This window comes from Oncorhynchus kisutch, unplaced genomic scaffold (genome assembly GCF_002021735.2).
Source record: "Oncorhynchus kisutch isolate 150728-3 unplaced genomic scaffold, Okis_V2 scaffold851, whole genome shotgun sequence".
Lineage (NCBI taxonomy): Eukaryota > Metazoa > Chordata > Actinopteri > Salmoniformes > Salmonidae > Oncorhynchus > Oncorhynchus kisutch.
Window position 1 is genome coordinate 64274 of NW_022262796.1, and position 22200 is coordinate 86473.

The following is a 22200-nucleotide window of genomic DNA, read 5'->3' on the forward strand; positions in this document are numbered from 1 at the left end:
TTTTCAATGCCTTGTAAAGAAGGGTACCTGTTGGTAGATGGGTCACTATAAAAAAATCTGACATTGAATAACCCTTTGAGCATGGTGAAGTTATTAATTACACTTTGGATGGTGTATCAATACACCCAGTCACTAAAATGATACAGGCGTCCTTCCTAACTCAGTTGCCGGAGAGGAAGGAAACCCCTCAGTGATTTCAATGGTGACTTCAAAACAGTTAGTTTAATTGCTGTGATAGGAGAACTGAGGATGGATCAACATTGTAGTTAGTCCACAATACTAACCTAATTCACATAGTGAAAAGGTCTGTATAGAATACAAACATTCCAAAACATGCATCCTGTTTGCAACAAGGCACTAAAGTAAAACTGCAAAACACATGTGGCAAAGCAATTCACTTTTTGTCCTGAATACAAAGTGTTATGTTTGGTTCAAACACAACACAACACTGAGCACCACTCTTCATAATTATTAAGCATTGTGGTGACTGCGTCATGTTATGGGTATGCTTGTCATCGTTGGAGTTTTTTTTAGGATAAAAAAAAACTGAATGGAGCTAATCACAGGCAAAATCCTAGAGGAAACCCTGGCTCAGTCTGCTTTCCACCAGACACTGGGATTCACCTTTTAGCAGGACGATAACCTAAAACACAAGGCCAAATCTACCCTGGAGTTGCTTACCAAGAAGACCAGTGAATGTTTCTGAGTGGCCAAGTTTACACTTTTGACCTAATTCTGCTTAAAAATCTATGGCAAGACCTGAAAATGGTTGTCTGGCAATGATCAGCAACCCATTTGACAGAACATGAAGAAGAATGGGCCAATGTTGCACAATCCAGGTGTGGAACGCTCTTAGATTTACCCAGAAAGACTCACAGCAGTAATCACTGTCAACATGTATTGACTCAGGGGGTTCAATACTTGTCTAGGCAACATATATTAGTGATTAATTTTTACAGAAATGTTTTACAAATGTTCACATTTTTCTTCCGCTGACATTTCACAAAGTATTTTGTGGGAAAAGTCAAAGGGATGTGAGTATTTTCTGACGGCGCTGAATCTCTCATCAGAGAACCGAGGTGAAGTAACCTTGAGTTTTGGGTGCTTGTCTTGCTTGTTGTTGCACAATGTTAAGTTGAATGACGGTCATCTGCCTGGAAATACTCAGCTATGTCATGTCGTGGAGTTACCACATGAAGGAATAACCAACTGACTGTGATATCTCTCTCCCTTCCCCAGAGTCATGGCACCATGTCTCTGAGCACCACTATCATCAGGGCCAGTCCTACCCCGCCAGTAGAAGGGGCTGATACCCAGAGTCCTACAGGTCAGGAGCTACCTCCTCACCGCTCTACAGACGGCCTCTGTCCTCCTAGACAGTCCAAGAGCCCAGAGTCTCCTCACCACTCGAACGGTCCTCGTAGTGGCTCGGTAGACCTGCGGAGTGGTTCAGGTCTGGGCTTTACACGCAGCCAGAGTGAGTGTAACTATCACTGTGGGAACAATAGAGACTACAACCAGCAGAAACGCCACTCCGAACCCAACTCACACCTTCTCACCAAGTTGGATTCTGGCTACTCCAGCAACCTGAACATCCAGCAGCCCAGCGGTATGGGGGGCCAGGGGAACCAGCAGTGGTCTGGAGTCTCAGCCCAGGGGAGTGAGGTCTATCCTGGGGCCAGGACGGTCTTCGGCCTGCCTTCCTCCGAGGACCTGTGCTACATGCCCATCTCCAGCTTCAAGCCCCAGGGCTCTATGGTGGACCTGCCTCCAGGGGTCCCTAGCCTCCTGACGGGGCGCTCCCTCTTCAGTTCCCAGCTGGCACAGCAGAACCTGGGCTCGGATGGAGCTCTTCACCCTGGTCTCCCTCTGCCTGCTCCCTACCACCACATGACAGCGGCAGGGAACGGCCTGTATGGTCACGCTATGTCCTCACGGTTAGGACCCAACGTTGACCCCTCAGTCAGACACCTCCACAGCTCTGGGGGTCTGGGTGTCTCTGGGCCAGGTGGACCAGGAGGTCCCGGGGGTCTGTACCACTGCTCTAACCCCCACCTCAAACCCTTGGACCCAGGACTGATGGAGGGGAACCCCTACAACCAGCAGTGTGTAGCCTCGTGGTCTGACGGCAGCCTTCCTGAACCCACAGGTAAGTCTTCAATCTGTTCTGGAATGTTCTCTTGAATCACTCGAGATAAGAGGGTGTGTTGGAAGAGTTCAAAACGGTTCATCTCACTCTTGAGTGATTTTTAAATACATGTAATTTTGTAAGCTTTAAGATAATCCTGGACCCTTCTCTCCCTCTCCAATCCTCCAGCCCAGGTCGTGATCCCTGAGGAGCTGAGGTTCCCCCATGCCTGCTGTGTGGGCATCTCCTCTCAGACCTCACTGGGCATCTTCAATCCCTCCGAGCGCTGGCAGCAGGTCTCCATCACCGTCACCAGTCTGGCCATCAACGGAGAGAAGGTGTCATTTTGTTACATTTGTAAAGAGGACAATGATTTAGAGAGAATTGTATGGTCTGAAATAGTGTCAGCAAATGTGTAAATGTAAAAAATAAAAAAAATGCTAGAGAATATGTAACCACTCCGAAGAACTTGGAACTGCTGTCGAACCATAATGACCATTTCCTGTCCCACCCAGGTTGATTCATTCCCGTACCAGTGGCTGATAGTGAAGAACAAGACCATCATTGGCCCTAAGAGCACGGAGGAGCAGAAGGTGTTGTTCATCCCACCTCAGGCCGGGGTGTACCAAGCTGTCCTCAGTGTCTCCTCCTGGCCTGCCTCCGCTGAGGCCCAGGCTGTCGCCCGTGCCGAGGTGTTCGCCAAGAGGGTGGTCCTCGTCGCCATGGCAGAGAACCCTGCTCTGGAGGTAAGGGGTGTGTGGCTGATCAGTTGTTGGCTTGAGTCCCAAGATCGATCGTTAGTTAGCTTTGAGTCCATGTCAGGACGTGGGCATACTTCCTGTTTGGTTTGTTTTACTTCTTATATTTCAGTGTTTTGAACTAACAGTTGTGAAAAACCTCAAGGTTTCTGTTCTAGTTGGTTGATATCAGTTATTTTGTTTCTCCACTGTGTTCTGGGTGGTTTCTCCACTGTAACACACTGTGTTCTGGGTGGTTTCTCCACTGTAACACACTGTGTTCTGGGTGGTTTCTCCACTGTAACACACTGTGTTCTGGGTGGTTTCTCCACTGTAACACACTGCGTTCTGGGTGGTTTCTCCACTGTAACACACTGCGTTCTGGGTGGTTTCTCCACTGTAACACACTGCGTTCTGGGTGGTTTCTCCACTGTAACACACTGCGTTCTGGGTGGTTTCTCCTCTCCAGGTGGATGTGGGGAAGTGTGGCAGTCTGGACTTCGGAGACCTGGCAGGTGGCAGTGCCAAAGCTCTCCCTCTGAAGCTGCTGAACAGGACTCAGGCCACCGTACCCATTAGACTGGTTATCAGTGCTGTAAGACAATACAATGCACTACATTACCATACAATGCTATGCAGTACATTACGATGCAATACACTACAGTGCAGTACGATGCAATACACTACAGTGCAGTACGATGCAATACACTACAGTGCAGTACGATGCAATACACTACAGTGCAGTACGATGCAATACACTACAGTGCAGTACGATGCAATATACTACAGTGCAGTACGATGCAATACACTACAGTGCAGTACGATGCAATACACTACAGTGCAGTACGATGCAATACACTACAGTGCAGTACGATGCAATACACTACAGTGCAGTACGATGCAATACACTACGGTGCAGTACGATGCAATACACTACGGTGCAGTACGATGCAATACACTACGGTGCAGTACGATGCAATACACTACGGTGCAGTACGATGCAATACACTACGGTGCAGTACGATGCAATACACTACGGTGCAGTACGATGCTGTGCGGTGCAGTGCGGTGCAGTACGATGCTGTGCGATGCTGTGCGGTACGATGAGGTGCGGTACGATGCTGTGCGGTACGATGCTGTGCGGTACGATGCTGTGCGGTGCGATGCTGTGCGGTACGATGCTGTGCGGTGCGGTGCGGTACGATGCTGTGCGGTGCATTACGATGCTGTGCAGTGCAGTACGATGCGGTGCAGTACGATGCAGTGCGATGCTATGCAGTACAATAGAATGCAGTACAGCTTCGGGACAATAACTAATGTTGTGTGGGTCAGTACTCTTCTGTCTGGGTTGTGCAGAACTTTGTCCTGCTGCCCTCAATTTCAACAGCCATGGCCCTCGATGTCCCGTTGTGTGGCCAGCCGTAATGCTACCTAAAAAATTTACATTCCTTGCAGCCAAAGTGTCCGTTGTGCCCTTTGGATTAGTATAATAATTATAATTCCCTTCTCCCCGCTGCCAATCGCCGTGCTCCGAAGCACCCCACTCGCATGGCTCTGTCAGTTATCTCAATTCTTATTAGTCAATGTTCGTCATGTGATCAGGTCCTGCACTGCGCCCATCCCCGCCACAGGAGTCGCTAGTGTGCGATGGGACAACGACATCCCTGCTGGCCAAACCCCTTCCCTAACCCGGACGACGCTGTGCTGAGTGTTTGCCGCCCCAGCCGGCTGCGACTGCGATGCAGTGCCTTAGACCACTTGGCCACTCAGGAGGTCCTGATCAGGTCCTTCTGACAGTCATCTCAGCATCGCCATAGGCTACAAGTGAAGACTGACTCATCGAAGTAGGCTACAAGTGAAGACTGACTCATCGAAGTAGGCTACAAGTGAAGGCGGACTCATCGAAGTAGGCTACAAGTGAAGACTGACTCATCGAAGTAGGCTACAAGTGAAGACTGACTCATCGAAGTAGGCTACAAGTGAAGACTGACTCATCGAAGTAGGCTACAAGTGAAGGCGGACTCATCGAAGTAGGCTACAAGTGAAGACGGACTCATCGAAGTAGGCTACAAGTGAAGGCGGACTCATCGAAGTAGGCTACAAGTGAAGACGGACTCATCGGGGATGCAACTGCGCCCGTCCTTATGGAATCCAGAGGCACACATCAACTATTCATCAGCCAACTCCTGGCAGGAGGACGACAGGCCCCGGCCTTTCTCTCCTGGCAAAAGGACCAGTGCCTCCAGTATGACAGATTCAAGCCTTTAGCTATTAATAATGATCCTATTGGTCAAGCATTACTGTCATCTAGCCTGCTACATTGTCTGGCGCCTCCCTCCTGGCAGCATCGGTCAGGACATGAGACTGGAGGCTCAGTATGCCAGGCTGTCGCCTGAGGCTCAGTATGCCAGGCTGTCGCCTGAGGCTCAGTATGCCAGGCTGTCGGGCACCACTTAAATGCCAAATGGCCTTGCTCCTAAAATCCTGACATTCCAGGCCTGATCTTTCTGTTACTCAAAAACACTTCTTTGATAGATATCGTCTTTTGTGATGTCGTATTTCTAGAACGCCACGGCCTGGCGCTGCTTCACCTTCTCCAAGAGTCCCGTTGCCATGACAGCTGAGGGCTTGTTGCAGGCGGGAACTCCGACATCACTGGCCGCTCCGTCCGTCATGAACCACGTGATGCACGCCAGCTACGGAGAGGTGAGTAACCCTGGAGTGACCTAGTCTCAGTGACTTGTGACTTCAATAGCTGAGTAGTTTGAGGGATGTTTTGGAATGTTGTCTTGTGTTGTATTTCAGAATCCAGAAAGCTTCATGGTTTGGGTCCACTTCCACGCTCCACAGAAGTACCAGTCCTGTTCAGGTATGACCCCTGTCCTGGCTCCATGAATATTAATACACGAAGATGCCATTCAGCCACCAATCACAGCTGATGTTTGTCATGTCTAATGTCATACAGGTGGTCTAGGTCCAGCTGATGAGTACAGTGATGTCATTGTGTCATACAGGTGGTCTCGGTCCAGCTGATAAGTGCAGTGATGTCATACATGTGGTCTAGGTCCAGCTGAGGAGTTCAGTGATGTCATTGTGTCATACAGGTGGTCTCGGTCCAGCTGATAAGTGCAGTGATGTCATACAGGTGGTCTAGGTCCAGCTGAGGAGTTCAGTGATGTCATTGTGTCATACAGGTGGTCTCGGTCCAGCTGATAAGTGCAGTGATGTCATACAGGTGGTCTAGGTCCAGCTGAGGAGTTCAGTGATGTCATTGTGTCATACAGGTGGTCTCGGTCCAGCTGATAAGTGCAGTGATGTCATACAGGTGGTCTAGGTCCAGCTGAGGAGTTCAGTGATGTCATTGTGTCATACAGGTGATCTAGGTCCAGCTGATGAGTACAGTGATGTTATACAGGTGATCTAGGTCCAGCGGATGAGTACAGTGCGCGGGTGGACATCGAGGTGGACTGTCCAGGCCCCAGTCATGTGATCAGGAGCGTCCCTCTCAGAGCCAGGTCTGGAACAGCCAGAGTACACGCCCCTAAAGACCTGCAGGTAGGAACTGACCCGCAGCACTGCTGACATGAGACTAGTCTTTATATTCAGGGTTTAACTGGGAAACCAGTGTGTTGTATTGCCTTAATAACACATTCCGTATTAGAGTTAGGGTGGACCTTTTGTGTGATGTTGATATTTCTGTCATTCTTTCCTCATATCATTTTTTTGGGGGGGTAGAATGTTAACCTCTCGGCAGCGTTGGGTCAGTCCAGCACGCAGACTCTGCCTCTGAAGAACGCAGGCAACATTGATGTTCAGCTGAAACTTAAGGTATTCTGTCCCTTTTACTTCCCTGTTTGATCTGTGGTTTGGATAAGCCTGGGGGGTGTGGTTTGGATAAGCCTGGGGGGGTGTGGTTTGGATAAGCCTGGGGGGGTGTGGTTTGGATAAGCCTGGGGGGGTGTGTGGTTTGGATAAGCCTGGGGGGGTGTGGTTTGGATAAGCCTGGGGGGGGGTGTGGTTTGGATAAGCCTGGGGGGGGGTGTGGTTTGGATAAGCCTGGGGGGGTGTGGTTTGGATAAGCCTGGGGGGGTGTGGTTTGGATAAGCCTGGGGGGGGGGGTGTGGTTTGGATAAGCCTGGGGGGGGGTGTGGTTTGGATAAGCCTGGGGGGGGGTGTGGTTTGGATAAGCCTGGGGGGGGGGGTGTGGTTTGGATAAGCCTGGGGGGGGGGTGTGGTTTGGATAAGCCTGGGGGGGGTGTGTGGTTTGGATAAGCCTGGGGGGGGGGGGTGGTTTGGATAAGCCTGGGGGGGGTGTGGTTTGGATAAGCCTTGGGGGGGGTGTGGTTTGGATAAGCCTTGGGGGGGTGTGGTTTGGATAAGCCTGGGGGGGTGTGGTTTGGATAAGCCTGGGGGGTGTGGTTTGGATAAGCCTGGGGGGGGTGGTTTGGATAAGCCTGGGGGGGGGTGGTTTGGATAAGCCTGGGGGGGGTGGTTTGGATAAGCCTGGGGGGGGGGTGGTTTGGATAAGCCTGGGGGGGGGTGGTGTGGTTTGGATAAGCCTGGGGGGTTGTGGTGTGGTTTGGATAAGCCTGGGGGGGTGTGGTTTGGATAAGCCTGGGGGGGTGTGGTTTGGATAAGCCTGGGGGGTTGTGGTGTGGTTTGGATAAGCCTGGGGGGTGTGGTGTGGTTTGGATAAGCCTGGGGGGTGTGGTGTGGTTTGGATAAGCCTGGGGGGTGTGGTGTGGTTGGATAAGCCTGGGGGGGGTGTGGTTAGGATAAGCCTGGGGGGGTGTGGTTAGGATAAGCCTGGGGGGTGTGTGGTTAGGATAAGCCTGGGGGGTGTGTGTTAGGATAGCCTGGGGGGGGTGTGAGGGAGGGATAAGCCTGGGGGGGTGTGGTTAGGATAACAGCCTGGGGGGGTGTGTTAGGATAAGCCGGGGGGGGTGTGGTTTGGATAAGCCTGGGGGGGGGGTGGTGTTGGATAAGCCTGGGGGGGGGGGGGGGGGTTTGGATAAGCCTGGGGGGGGGTGTGGTTTGGATAAGCCTGGGGGGGTGTGGTTTGGATAAGCCTGGGGGGGTGTGGTTTGGATAAGCCTGGGGGGGGGGTGTTGGTTTGGATAAGCCTGGGGGGCGTGTGGTTTGGATAAGCCTGGGGGGGGGGTGTGGTTTGGATAAGCCTGGGGGGGGGGGTGTGGTTTGGATAAGCCTGGGGGTGGTGTTGTGGTTTGGATAAGGCCTGGGGGGGGTGTGTGGTTTGTGATAAGCCTGGGGGGGTGGGGTGGTTTGGATAGCCTGGGGGGGGTGTGTTTGGGATAAGCCTTGGGGGGGTGTGGTTTGGATAAGCCTTGGGGGGGGTGGTTTTGGATAAGCCTGGGGGGGTGTGGTTTGGATAAGCCTGGGGGGTGTGGTTTGGATAAGCCTGGGGGGGGTGGTTTGGATAAGCCTGGGGGGGGGTGGTTTGGATAAGCCTGGGGGGGGTGGTTTGGATAAGCCTGGGGGGTTGTGGTGTGGTTTGGATAAGCCTGGGGGGTTGTGGTGTGGTTTGGATAAGCCTGGGGGGGTGTGGTTTGGATAAGCCTGGGGGGGTGTGGTTTGGATAAGCCTGGGGGGTTGTGGTGTGGTTTGGATAAGCCTGGGGGGTGTGGTGTGGTTTGGATAAGCCTGGGGGGGTGTGGTGTGGTTTGGATAAGCCTGGGGGGGTGTGGTTAGGATAAGCCTGGGGGGGTGTGGTTAGGATAAGCCTGGGGGGTGTGTGGTTAGGATAAGCCTGGGGGGGGTGTGGTTAGGATAAGCCTGGGGGGGTGTGGTTAGGATAAGCCTGGGGGGGTGTGGTTAGGATAAGCCTGGGGGGGGTGTGGTTTGGATAAGCCTGGGGGGGGGTGGTTTGGATAAGCCTGGGGGGGGGGGGGGGGGGGTTTGGATAAGCCTGGGGGATGTGTGGTTTGGATAAGGCTGGGGGGGTGTGGTTTGGATAAGCCTGGGGGGTGTGTGGTTTGGATAAGCCTGGGGGGTGTGTGGTTTGGATAAGCCTGGGGGGGTGTGGTTTGGATAAGCCTGGGGGGGGGGGGGGTGGTTTGGATAAGCCTGGGGGGGGTGTGGTTTGGATAAGCCTGGGGGGTGTGTTGTGGTTTGGATAAGCCTGGGGGATGTGTTTGTTGATATGACCTCTTGGGTGGTGCTGACTGTTGGTCGATACGACCTCTTGGGTGGTGCTGACTGTTGGTCGATACGACCTCTTGGGTGGTGCTGACTGTTGGTCGATACGACCTCCTGGGTGGTGCTGACTGTTGGTCGATACGACCTCCTGTGTGGTGCTGACTGTTGGTCGATACGACCTCCTGGGTGGTGCTGGCTGTTGCTATGACCTCCTGTGTGGTGATGACTGTTGCTATGACCTCCTGTGTGGTGCTGGCTGTTGCTATGACCTCCTGGGTGGTGCTGGCTGTTGCTATGACCTCCTGGGTGGTGCTGGCTGTTGCTATGACCTCCTGTGTGGTGCTGGCTGTTGCTATGACCTCCTGTGTGGTGCTGGCTGTTGCTATGACCTCCTGTGTGGTGCTTGTCTACAGAACAGCGGTGGTGATGGCTGTTTCTCTGTGAGTCCTGTTGACCTGTGTCTGCGTGCCGGGGAGGAGCAAGGCATTGTGGTCTCGTTCACCTCTCAGGGCGGCAGGAAGAACCGAGAGAGGTACTTTATATTATTTATTCATTTATTACACACTTCAGAGTTCTGACCGTCTAGCCTTGTAGAAAGCCTTGTACATTACTCAGTGCTCTGACCGTCTAGCCTTGTAGAAAGCCTTGTACATTACTCAGTGTTCTGACCGTCTAGCCTTGTAGAAAGCCTTGTACATTACTCAGTGTTCTGAGCATCTAGCCTTGTAGAAAGCCTTGTACATTACTCAGTGTTCTGACCATCTAGCCTTGTAGAAAGCCTTGTACATTACTCAGTGTTCTGACCGTCTAGCCTTGTAGAAAGCCTTGTACATTACTCAGTGTTCTGACCGTCTAGCCTTGTAGAAAGCCTTGTACATTACTCAGTGTTCTGAGCATCTAGCCTTGTAGAAAGCCTTGTACATTACTCAGTGTTCTGACCGTCTAGCCTTGTAGAAAGCCTTGTACATTACTCAATGCTCTGACCATCTAGCCTTGTAGAAAGCCTTGTACATTACTCAGTGTTCTGACCGTCTAGCCTTGTAGAAAGCCTTGTACATTACTCAGTGTTCTGACCGTCTAGCCTTGTAGAAAGCCTTGTACATTACTCAGTGTTCTGACCATCTAGCCTTGTAGAAAGCCTTGTACATTACTCAGAGTTCTGACCATCTAGCCTTGTAGAAAGCCTTGTACATTACTCAGTGCTCTGACCATCTAGCCTTGTAGAAAGCCTTGTACATTACTCAGTGTTCTGACCGTCTAGCCTTGTAGAAAGCCTTGTACATTACTCAGTGTTCTGACCATCTAGCCTTGTAGAAAGCCTTGTACATTACTCAATGTTCTGACCGTCTAGCCTTGTAGAAAGCCTTGTACATTACTCAGTGTTCTGACCGTCTAGCCTTGTAGAAAGCCTTGTACATTACTCAGTGTTCTGAGCATCTAGCCTTGTAGAAAGCCTTGTACATTACTCAATGCTCTGACCGTCTAGCCTTGTAGAAAGCCTTGTACATTACTCAGTGTTCTGACCATCTAGCCTTGTGGAAAGACTTCTACATTACTCAATGCTCTGACCGTCTAGCCTTGTAGAAAGCCTTCTACATTACTCAATGCTCTGACCGTCTAGCCTTGTAGAAAGCCTTGTACATTACTCAGTGTTCTGACCATCTAGCCTTGTAGAAAGCCTTCTACATTACTCAATGCTCTGACCGTCTAGCCTTGTAGAAAGCCTTCTACATTACTCAATGCTCTGACCGTCTAGCCTTGTAGAAAGCCTTCTACATTACTCAATGCTCTGACCATCTAGCCTTGTAGAAAGCCTTCTACATTACTCAATGCTCTGACCGTCTAGCCTTGTAGAAAGCCTTGTACATTACTCAGTGTTCTGACCATCTAGCCTTGTAGAAAGCCTTCTACATTACTCAATGCTCTGACCATCTAGCCTTGTAGAAAGCCTTGTACATTACTCAGTGTTCTGAGCATCTAGCCTTGTAGAAAGCCTTCTACATTACTCAATGCTCTGACCATCTAGCCTTGTAGAAAGCCTTGTACATTACTCAGTGTTCTGAGAATCTAGCCTTGTAGAAAGCCTTGTACATTACTCAGTGTTCTGACCATCTAGCCTTGTAGAAAGCCTTCTACATTACTCAGTTCTGAACATCTAGCCTTGTAGAAAGCCTTCTACATTACTCAATGCTCTGACCGTCTAGCCTTGTAGAAAGCCTTCTACATTACTCAGTTCTGAACATCTAGCCTTGTAGAAAGCCTTCTACATTACTCAGATTACACTCTGAAGTACAATTCTATCTGTTACTCTAGGATCCTTGTCCCGGTAGCTCAGACTTCTCCCTGGTTGGTTGTTGTGTGTCCTTGTGTTTTCATGATACTTCCTGTTCTGATGTTTCTCTGTGCTTGACCCTCCAGTGTTCTGACCATCCTGGTGCTGCCGTCTGGTCCTCAGTATGAGGTGGTTCTGAAGGGGCAGGTGGTACCAGAGGAGGGGGTGAACCCTGCTGCCCCTGGTCCTGTCTCTGCCCTGGGCATGCTGCCCCACAGTGAGGTGCCCCCCATCCTCTCCAACAAGCAGTTTGTGGCCTGGGGAGGGGTCACGCTGGGCAGGGCTGTGTAAGGAACATTTTACTAGACTCTTCCATGTTAGTCATAATGATTCATCCATACATAGTTGCTCCCGAGTGGCGCAGCGGTCTAAGGCACTGCATCTCACTGCAAGAAGCGTCACTACAGTCCCTGGTTCGATTCCAGGCTGTATCATACCCGGCCGGGATTGGGAGTCCCATAGGGCGGCGCACAATTGGCCCAGCGTTGTCCGGGTTTGGCCATCGTTGTAAATAATCATTTGTTCTTAACTGTCTTGCCTAGTTAAATAAAGGTTCAATATATTTTGGTGGTGTTGTGGTGGAGGTGTGGTGGTGGTGTTGGAGCTCTGAATGTGGTCTTCTACCTGTACAGACAACAGAAGCTGGTTCTTCGTAATAACTCCCCCAACACAACACATCACCTGCGTCTGCTGATCCGAGGACAAGACCACAGCTGTTTCCAGGTAAGAACCAAACCTCCTTGACTTGTCCAGCTCCATGTGGCCTTCAGCTACTCTACAGATATCAATCACAACAGCTCTGTGTCAGACTGCTCCTTAACCCTCTCCAGCTACTGTTCAGATATCAATCACAACAGCTCTGTGTCAGACTGCTCCTTAACCCTCTCCAGCTACTCTACAGATATCAATCACAACAGCTCTGTGTCAGACTGCTCCTTAACCCTCTCCAGCTACTCTACAGATATCAATCACAACAGCTCTGTGTCAGACTGCTCCTTAACCCTCTCCAGCTACTCTACAGATATCAATCACAACAGCTCTGTGTCAGACTGCTCCTTAACCCTCTCCAGCTACTCTACAGATATCAATCACAACAGCTCTGTGTCAGACTGCTTGCCTGGAGACTTGGCTGTGGACTCCTGTGGTGTTTGAAGCCATTAGTGAACAGTCATGTCTCTCTCTCTCTCCATTTGTCTCTCTCTCTCCATTTGTCTCGCTCTCTCCATTTGTCTCGCTCTCTCCATTTGTCTCGCTCTCTCCATTTGTCTCGCTCTCTCCATTTGTCTCTCGCTCTCTCCATTTGTCTCTCGCTCTCTCCATTTGTCTGTCTCTCGCTCTCTCCATTTGTCTCTCTCTCGCTCTCTCCATTTGTCTCTCTCTCGCTCTCTCCATTTGTCTCTCTCTCGCTCTCTCCATTTGTCTCTCTCTCGCTCTCTCCATTTGTCTCTCTCTCTCTCTCTCCATTTGTCTCTCTCTCTCTCTCTCCATTTGTCTCTCTCTCTCTCTCTCCATTTGTCTCTCTCTCTCTCTCTCCATTTGTCTCTCTCTCTCTCTCTCTCCATTTGTCTCTCTCTCTCTCTCTCTCTCCATTTGTCTCTCTCTCTCTCCATTTGTCTCTCTCTCTCTCTCTCCATTTGTCTCTCTCTCTCTCTCTCCATTTGTCTCTCTCTCTCTCTCTCCATTTGTCTCTCTCTCTCTCTCTCTCTCTCTCTCCATTTGTCTCTCTCTCTCTCTCTCCATTTGTCTCTCTCTCTCTCTCTCTCTCTCTCTCCATTTGTCTCTCTCTCTCTCTCTCTCTCTCTCTCTCCATTTGTCTCTCTCTCTCTCTCTCTCATTTGTCTCTCTCTCTCTCCATTTGTCTCTCTCTCTCTCTCTCTCTCTCCATTTGTCTCTCTCTCTCTCTCTCTCTCTCTCCATTTGTCTCTCTCTCTCTCTCTCTCTCTCCATTTGTCTCTCTCTCTCTCTCTCCATTTGTCTCTCTCTCTCTCTCTCCATTTGTCTCTCTCTCTCTCTCTCTCTCTCTCTCCATTTGTCTCTCTCTCTCCATTTGTGTGTCTCGTGTCTATCTATTAATGTAATATATCTCTCCCAGCTCCAGAGTAGTTTTGGACAGGAGGAGAGGTTGACCCGACACAGAGAGCTGTCAATCCGGCCCAGGGAGGATGTTGTTGTCCACCTGCTGTTTGCCCCAACCCGGGTGGCCTGCACCCTGTCCAAGCTGGAGATCAAACAGTCTGGAGTACGGCCCTCACAGCCTGGCATCAAGTTCACTGTGAGACCCTCTCTACCATAACTATCCTGGTTTACTGTGAGGCCCTCACAGCCTGGCATCAAGTTCACTGTGAGACCCTCTCTACCATAACTATCCTGGTTTACTGTGAGGCCCTCTCTACCCTAACTATCCTGGTTTACTGTGAGGCCCTCTCTACCCTAACTATCCTGGTTTACTGTGAGGCCCTCTCTACCCTAACCATCCTGGTTTACTGTGAGGCCCTCTCTACCCTAACCATCCTGGTCCCTCTCTACCCTAACCATCCTGGGCCCTCTCTACCCTAACCATCCTGGGCCCTCTCTACCCTAACCATCCTGGTTTACTGTCTGGCCCACTCTACCCTAACCATCCTATAGACCAAATTTTCTTCATCCTGGGCCGTAGTTGTTGCCTTAGCACTACACTCCTGATTCCACGAATTAAAGGCTTGATGATGACTTGGTTATTTGAGTCCGGTGTGTAGTGCAAGGCCAACAACAGAAATGTGAAAATCTATGGGTTCCAAGGATCTAGCTACTAATTGTGGTGGTTTCTGATCTTAAAGGGACATTACACTTTTTAAAGTTTGTCTCTTTTCAGACTTCACAATGAGTCTGTGATGACGTATGGGTTGTGAGTCCGTGGCGACGTATGGGTTGTGAGTCCGTGGCGACGTATGGGTTATGAGTCCGTGGCGAGGTATGGCTGGGTTGTGAGTCCGTGGCGACGTATGGGTGGGTTATGAGTCCGTGGCGACGTATGGGTGGGTTGTGAGTCTGGTGGTGACGTATGGGTGGGTTGTGAGTCTGTGGCGACGTATGGGTGGGTTGTGAGTCTGTGGCGACGTATGGGTGGGTTGTGAGTCTGTGGCGACGTATGGGTGGGTTATGAGTCTGTGATGACGTATGGCTGGGTTGTGAGTCTGTGGCGACGTATGGGTGGGTTGTGAGTCTGGTGACGTATGGGTGGGTTATGAGTCTGTGATGACGTATGGCTGGGTTGTGAGTCTGTGGCGACGTATGGCTGGGTTGTGAGTCTGTGGCGACGTATGGCTGGGTTGTGAGTCTGTGGCGACGTATGGCTGGGTTGTGAGTCTGTGGCGACGTATGGCTGGGTTGTGAGTCTGTGGCGACGTATGGGTGGGTTGTGAGTCTGTGGCGACGTATGGGTGGGTTGTGAGTCTGTGGCGACGTATGGGTGGGTTGTGAGTCTGTGGCGACGTATGGGTGGGTTGTGAGTCTGTGGCGACGTATGGGTGGGTTGTGAGTCTGTGGGGACGTATGGGTGGGTTGTGAGTCTGTGGCGACGTATGGGTGGGTTGTGAGTCTGTGGCGACGTATGGGTGGGTTGTGAGTCTGTGGCGACGTATGGGTGGGTTGTGAGTCTGTGGCGACGTATGGGTGGGTTGTGAGTCTGTGGCGACGTATGGGTGGGTTGTGAGTCTGTGGCGACGTATGGGTGGGTTGTGAGTCTGTGGCGACGTATGGGTGGGTTGTGAGTCTGTGGCGACGTATGGGTGGGTTGTGAGTCTGTGGCGACGTATGGGTGGGTTGTGAGTCTGTGGCGACGTATGGGTGGGTTGTGAGTCTGTGGCGACGTATGGTGGGTTGTGAGTCTGTGGCGACGTATGGGTGGGTTGTGAGTCTGTGGCGACGTATGGGTGGGTTGTGAGTCTGTGGCGACGTATGGGTGGGTTGTGAGTCTGGTGGCGACGTATGGGTGGGTTGTGAGTCTGGTGGCGACGTATGGGTGGGTTGTGAGTCTGGTGGCGACGTATGGGTGGGTTGTGAGTCTGTGGCGACGTATGGGTGGGTTGTGAGTCTGTGGCGACGTATGGCTGGGTTGTGAGTCTGTGGCGACGTATGGCTGGGTTGTGAGTCTGTGGTGACGTATGGCTGGGTTGTGAGTCTGTGGTCATGTATGGGTGGGTTGTGAGTCTGTGGCGACGTATGGGTGGGTTGTGAGTCTGTGGCGACGTATGGGTGGGTTGTGAGTCTGTGGCGACGTATGGGTGGGTTGTGAGTCTGTGGTGACGTATGGGTGGGTTGTGAGTCTGTGGTGACGTATGGGTGGGTTGTGAGTCTGTGGCGACGTATGGGTGGGTTGTGAGTCTGTGGCGACGTATGGGTGGGTTGTGAGTCTGTGGCGACGTATGGGTGGGTTGTGAGTCTGTGGCGACGTATGGGTGGGTTGTGAGTCTGGTGGCGACGTATGGGTGGGTTGTGAGTCTGGTGGCGACGTATGGGTTGTGAGTCTGTGGCGACGTATGGGTGGGTTGTGAGTCTGTGGCGACGTATGGGTGGGTTGTATATGAGTCTGACGTATGGCTTATGCAGCTCTGGCTATATGCCTCACATCTTAATAAATAGAGATATTACAAACAGCCCTCTGTCTCTCTCTCGCCCCCCCAGATCCCCCTATCAGGCTATGGAGGGACCAGCAACATTATTCTGGAAGACCACAGGAAGCGTTCAGATGGCTACGTGGCTATGCTAATGGGGGTGGCAGCAGGCCAGGTCTCCAAGCTGTGTGTCTGTGTGAGAAACACTGGGTGCAGGGCTGCCTTCATTAAGGCTGTTCCCTACTCTGACCTACACACACGCTCTGTCATGGACTCCTCGGACATCAGCCTCTCTCCGTCTCAGTTCGTCCTGAAGGAGAGGACACAGGAGGTAGGTCACATGATTTGTTGTGGTCAGAAAGGAGGTTCTGGTTTGATCTGGACTACCTGACTGGAGAAATGGAGAGATGTTTCTATCATTAATAGTTGGTGTGAACTGGACTACCTGACTTCTCTTTCTCCAGGTGATCACGGTTCTGATGAAGGTGACCCAGAGAGAGCAGACTCTGTGTCAGTCAGCTAATGCCGTCCTGGCCACAGTCTGTCTCTTCTGTGGAGACGAGGTCTCACGACAACAGTTCAGGAGGTGAGGACCTGTCCCTCTGTTTATTACATGGGCTGTCATTAACCTGACTTTTAAACAGCCATCTTGTGTGGCAATAGCATTAAAGAGGCTTTGAGGAGGTTGTTCCGGGCTGTCATTAACCTGACTTTTAAACAGCCATCTTGTGAAGCAATAGCATTAAAGAGGCTTTTTGAGGAGGTTGTTCCAGGCTGACAGACAGAACCGTTGGAACCACTACTGTCTGTTTCTGTTCTCCAGGCCCTCTAGTTTGATTTACAACACTGTAAGGAGACTGATTTCACCTCCATCTCCTGTCCCCCAGGTTGCTGCTGTCGAAGCCTGATGCAGGCAGGAAGATTCTGTCAGAGAACAGTCTGCTGAAAGGACTCAACTTCAACGAGAGGTTCCTGGGGGAGGAGCAGGTCCTGGAGGGTAAGGGTCATGGGGCTTTCTACAACAGAGGTGGGATTATGTTTCTTTGATGGGAGAGGAGCTGGGAGCTTGCGGTGTCTGATACTTGCGGGATTTGTTAGTGACATTTTGCGGTCTGGCGAGCTACTCGTAGGTGGTCTGTGAGTTACTGGTAGATCAACCTGTTGGAGACCCCTGTTCTATACTCTAGGGTACCAGTGAGGAGTTCCTACTCTGGACAACTTGTTGTTCATAATTATCTGCAAAAACTTGTTTGTTATGGAAATGTTTATATATATATACACACACACACACACACACACACACACACACACACACACACACACACACACACACACACACACACACACACACACACACACACACACACACACACAGTTGAAGTCGGAAGTTTACATACTTAGATTAGCGTCAGTAACTCATTTTTCAACCACTCCACAAATTTCTTGTTAACAAACTATAGTTTTGGCAAGTCAGTTAGGACATCTACTTTGCATGACACAAGTGATTTTTCCTACAGTTGTTTACAGACAGATTATTTCACTTATAATTCACTGTATCAGAATTCTAGTGGGTCAGAAGTTTCCATACACTAAGATTACTGTGCCTTTAAACAGCTTGGAAAATTCCAGAAAATGATGTCATGGCTTTAGAAGCTTCTGATAGGCTAATTAACATAATTTGAGTCAATTGGAGGTGCACCTGTGGATGTATTTCAAGGCCTACCTTCAAACTCTCTGCCTCTTTGCTTGACATCATGGGAAAATCACAAGAAATCAGCGAAGACCAGAATTTTTTTGGGGACCAACACAAGTCTGGTTCATCCTTGGGAGCAATTTCCAAAAGCCTGAAGGTACCACGATCATCTGTACAAACAATAGTAGAGATTAACGTACTTTGGTGCGAAAAGTGCAGATCGATCTCAGAACAGCAGCAAAGGACCTTGTGAAGATGCTGGAGGAAACAGGTACAAAAGTATTTATATCCACAGTCAAACGAGTCCTATATCGACATAACCTGAAAGGACGCTCAGCAAGGAAGAAGCCACTGCTCCAAAACCACCATAAAAGAGTCAGACTACGGTTTGCAACTGCACATGGGGACAAAGATCATACTTTTTGGATAAATGTCCTCTGGTCTGATGAAACAAAAATAGAACTGTTTGGCCATAATGACCATCGATATGTTTTTGGAAAAAGTGGTGGGCTTGCAAGCCGAAGAACATCATCCCAACCGTGAAGCACGGGGGTGGCAGCATCATGTTGTTTGGGTGCTTTTCTGCAGGAGGGACTGGTGCACTTTACAAAATAGATGGCATCATGAGAATTAAAATGTGTATTTATTGAAGCAACAGCTCAAGACATCAGTCAAGTTAAAGCTTGGTCACAAATGGGTCTTCCAAATGGACAATGACCTCAAGCATACTTCCAAAGTTGTGGCAAACTGGCTTAAGGACAACAAAGTCGAGGTATTGGAGTGGCCATCACAAAGCCATGACCTCAATCTGAAAGAATATTTGTTGGCAGAACTGAAAAAAGCGCGTGCGAGCAAGGAGACCTACAAACCTGACTCAGTTACACCAGCTCTGCCAGGAGGAATGGGCAAAAAATCACCCAACTTATTGTGGGAAGCTACCCGAAACATTTGACCCAAGTCGAACAGTTTAAAGGCAATGCTACCACATACTAATTGAGTGTATGTAAACTTCTGACCCACTGGGAATGTGATGAAATAAATAAAAGCTGAAATAAATCATTCTCTCTACTATTATTCTGACATTTCACATTCTTAAAATAAAGTGGTGATCCTAACTGACCTAAGACAGGGAATGTTTTGCTAGGTTTAAATGTCAGGAATTATGGAGAAACTGAGTTTAAATGTATTTGGCTAAGGTGTATGTAAACTTCTGACATCAACTATATGTGTGTGTGTATATATGTATGTGTTGACTTGACTCACTATGTTTAGCTCATGCTTTCCCATGCTGTTGTCTCCAGCCTACGACCTGCCCCAGAGCCCCAACCAGGCCCAGTTGTTCTATGGGAACCTGAGTAAGGTGGTGTTGTCAGTGCTGGGCAGCACAGAGACCTTGGACTCTGGAAGGACTGACCTCCATGTCCAGCCCCCCCTAGCTGTCACCAGGAGAGGCTCGGAGGCTGACAGGTACTGGGACTGAATGTCATACCTTTAGGAAAGAACGTAATCATACGAATGTTTTCATCTAACACCTCATTTGGTTTCTAGAGTGTTTCTCTCTGCTTAGAACATACAGGCTGTTAATGGTTATATAATGTTGTAGTGGTGGTGTTATACTACCATTATGGTGTTAATGGTTATATAATGTTGTAGTAGTGGTGTTAATGGTTATATAATGTTGTAGTGGTGTTAATGGTTATATAATGTTGTAGTAGTGGTGTTAATGGTTATATAATGTAGTGGGGGTGTTATACTAACATTATGGTGTTAATGGTTATATAATGTTGTAGTGGTGTTAATGGTTATGTAATGTTGTAGTAGTGGTGTTAATGGTTATGTAATGTTGTAGTAGTGGTGTTAATGGTTATATAATGTTGTAGTAGTGGTGTTAATGGTTATATAATGTTGTAGTAGTGGTGTTAATGGTTATGTAATGTTGTAGTGGTGTTAATGGTTATATAATGTAGTAGGGGTGTTAATGGTTATATGTTGTAGTAGGGGTGTTAATGGTTATATAATGTTGTAGTGGTGGTGTTAATGGTTATATAATGTTGTAGTGGTGGTGTTAATGGTTATGTAATGGTGTGTTAATGGTTATATAATGTTGTAGTGGTGGTGTTAATGGTTATGTAATGGTGTGTTAATGGTTATATAATGTTGTAGTGGTGGTGTTAATGGTTATATAATGTTGTAGTGGTGGTGTTAATGGTTATATAATGTTGTGGTGTTAATGGTTATATAATGTTGTAGTGGGGGTGTTATACTAACATTATGGTGGTAATGGTTATATAACGTTGTTGTCTTATCATGTTGTAGTGGTGGTGTTAATGGTTATATAATGTTGTAGTGGTGGTGTTAATGGTTATATAATGTTGTAGTGGTGGTGTTAATGGTTATATAATGTTGTAGTGGTGGTGTTAATGGTTATATAATGTTGTAGTGGTGGTGTTAATGGTTATATAATGTTGTAGTGGTGGTGTTAATGGTCATATAATGTTGTAGTAGTGGTGTTAATGGTTATATAATGTTGTAGTAGTGGTGTTAATGGTTATATAATGTTGTAGTGGTGTTAATGGTTATATAATGTTGTAGTAGTGGTGTTAATGGTTATATAATGTTGTAGTAGTGGTGTTAATGGTTATATAATGTTGTAGTAGTGGTGTTAATGGTTATGTAATGTTGTAGTAGTGGTGTTAATGGTTATATAATGTAGTAGTGGTGGTGTTAATGGTTATATAATGTAGTAGTGGTGGTGTTAATGGTTATATAATGTTGTAGTAGTGGTGTTAATGGTTATATAATGTTGTAGTAGTGGTGTTAATGGTTATATAATGTTGTAGTAGTGGTGTTAATGGTTATGTAATGTTGTGGTGGTGTTAATGGTTATATAATGTTGTAGTAGTGGTGTTAATGGTTATATAATGTAGTAGTGGTGGTGTTAATGGTTATATAATGTTGTAGTAGTGGTGTTAATGGTTATATAATGTAGTAGTGGTGGTGTTAATGGTTATATAATGTAGTAGTGGTGGTGTTAATGGTTATGTAACGTTGTTGTCTTATCATGTTGTAGTGGTTTTGGGAACTCAGACCGTCACATCAGCAACGTGTCTCTGGATGTACTGCCTGTGAAGGGTCCTCAAGGCCCCGCGTTACCCAGGACAGAGGCCTCTGGGACGGGGACAGAACCAGGGGACCACAGGGACTCCTGGAGCCTCCAGCCTGAACAGCTGGTCCTCACCTCTCCCACTATCAGTCAGTATTATCATCTCACTGTTTGAGACTAACTCTGTGCTCTTTGCAGCCTGAGAAAGGTCTCTCAGGACAGAACATTTTCTGTTCATAAAATGAGTTTTGTAAAGTTTATAATAGAATATAATTAAACCCTTTCCTTTGGTTTATAATGTGTGTTGTCCAGACGGAGCCTCCAACACCAGACATGTCCTGATCCAGAACCACTCATCATCCAGAGAGCTGAGCTTTGAGTTGTCCTGGCCAGCCCACTGTCTCACTGTTACCCCTCAACATGGAGTTATAGAACCACAGTATGTATACACACACACACACACACACACACACACACACACACACACACACACACACACACACACACACACACACACACACAGCTTTGAGTTGTCCTGGCCAGCCCACTGTCTCACTGTTACCCCTCAACATGGAGTTATAGAACCACAGTATGTACACACACACACACACACACACACACACACACACACACACACACACACACAGCTTTGAGTTGTCCTGGCCAGCCCACTGTCTCACTGTTACCCCTCAACATGGAGTCATAGAACCACAGTATGTACACACACACACACACACACACACACACACACACACACACACACACACACACACACACACACACACACACACACACACACACACAGCTTTGAGTTGTCCTGGCCAGCCCACTGTCTCACTGTTACCCCTCAACATGGAGTCATAGAACCACAGTATGTACACACACACACACAGCTTTGTGTTGTCCTGACCGTTACACCTCAACATGGCCTTCTAGATAGAACCGCAGTTGGACCCCTCGGACGGTAACCGGTACACCTCAACATGGCCTTCTAGATAGAACCGCAGTAGAACCCCTCGGACGGTAACCGGTACACCTCAACATGGCCTTCTAGATAGAACCGCAGTAGGACCCCTCGGACGGTAACCGGTACGCCTCAACATGGCCTTCTAGATAGAACCGCAGTAGGAGGCCTCGGACGGTAACCGGTACACCTCAACATGGCCTCCTTTCACCATAGTTAGTTAGTTTTACCAGGTGACTATTACTACGGGTGTTTTACCAGGTGACTGTATTACTAGGGGTGTTTTACCAGGTGACTATAGTACTAGGGGTGTTTTACCAGGTGACTATAGTACTAGGGGTGTTTTACCAGGTGACTATAGTACTAGGGGTGTTTTACCAGGTGACTATAGTACTAGGGGTGTTTTACCAGGTGACTATAGTACTAGGGGTGTTTTACCAGGTGACTATAGTACTAGGGGTGTTTTACCAGGTGACTATAGTACTAGGGGTGTTT

At 48.9% G+C, this 22200-nt stretch overlaps 1 protein-coding gene across 3 annotated transcripts in view; it reads left to right on the forward strand.

Moving 5' to 3' along the window:
- LOC109884147 (centrosomal protein of 192 kDa) overlaps positions 1 to 22200 on the forward strand; it is an 83239-nt gene that overhangs the window by 37910 nt on the left and 23129 nt on the right. For all 3 annotated transcript variants that reach the window (XM_031816671.1, XM_031816673.1, XM_031816672.1), the window contains 18 exons: positions 1240 to 2149; positions 2318 to 2466; positions 2644 to 2874; positions 3335 to 3460; positions 5431 to 5571; positions 5671 to 5734; positions 6281 to 6420; positions 6601 to 6693; positions 9435 to 9553; positions 11440 to 11640; positions 11986 to 12076; positions 13446 to 13625; positions 16016 to 16276; positions 16410 to 16531; positions 16833 to 16942; positions 18940 to 19105; positions 20709 to 20890; positions 21054 to 21180. In XM_031816671.1, coding sequence (XP_031672531.1) covers positions 1240 to 2149; positions 2318 to 2466; positions 2644 to 2874; positions 3335 to 3460; positions 5431 to 5571; positions 5671 to 5734; positions 6281 to 6420; positions 6601 to 6693; positions 9435 to 9553; positions 11440 to 11640; positions 11986 to 12076; positions 13446 to 13625; positions 16016 to 16276; positions 16410 to 16531; positions 16833 to 16942; positions 18940 to 19105; positions 20709 to 20890; positions 21054 to 21180 — 3413 coding nt within the window. The remainder of the gene's footprint in view (positions 1 to 1239; positions 2150 to 2317; positions 2467 to 2643; positions 2875 to 3334; positions 3461 to 5430; positions 5572 to 5670; positions 5735 to 6280; positions 6421 to 6600; positions 6694 to 9434; positions 9554 to 11439; positions 11641 to 11985; positions 12077 to 13445; positions 13626 to 16015; positions 16277 to 16409; positions 16532 to 16832; positions 16943 to 18939; positions 19106 to 20708; positions 20891 to 21053; positions 21181 to 22200) is intronic.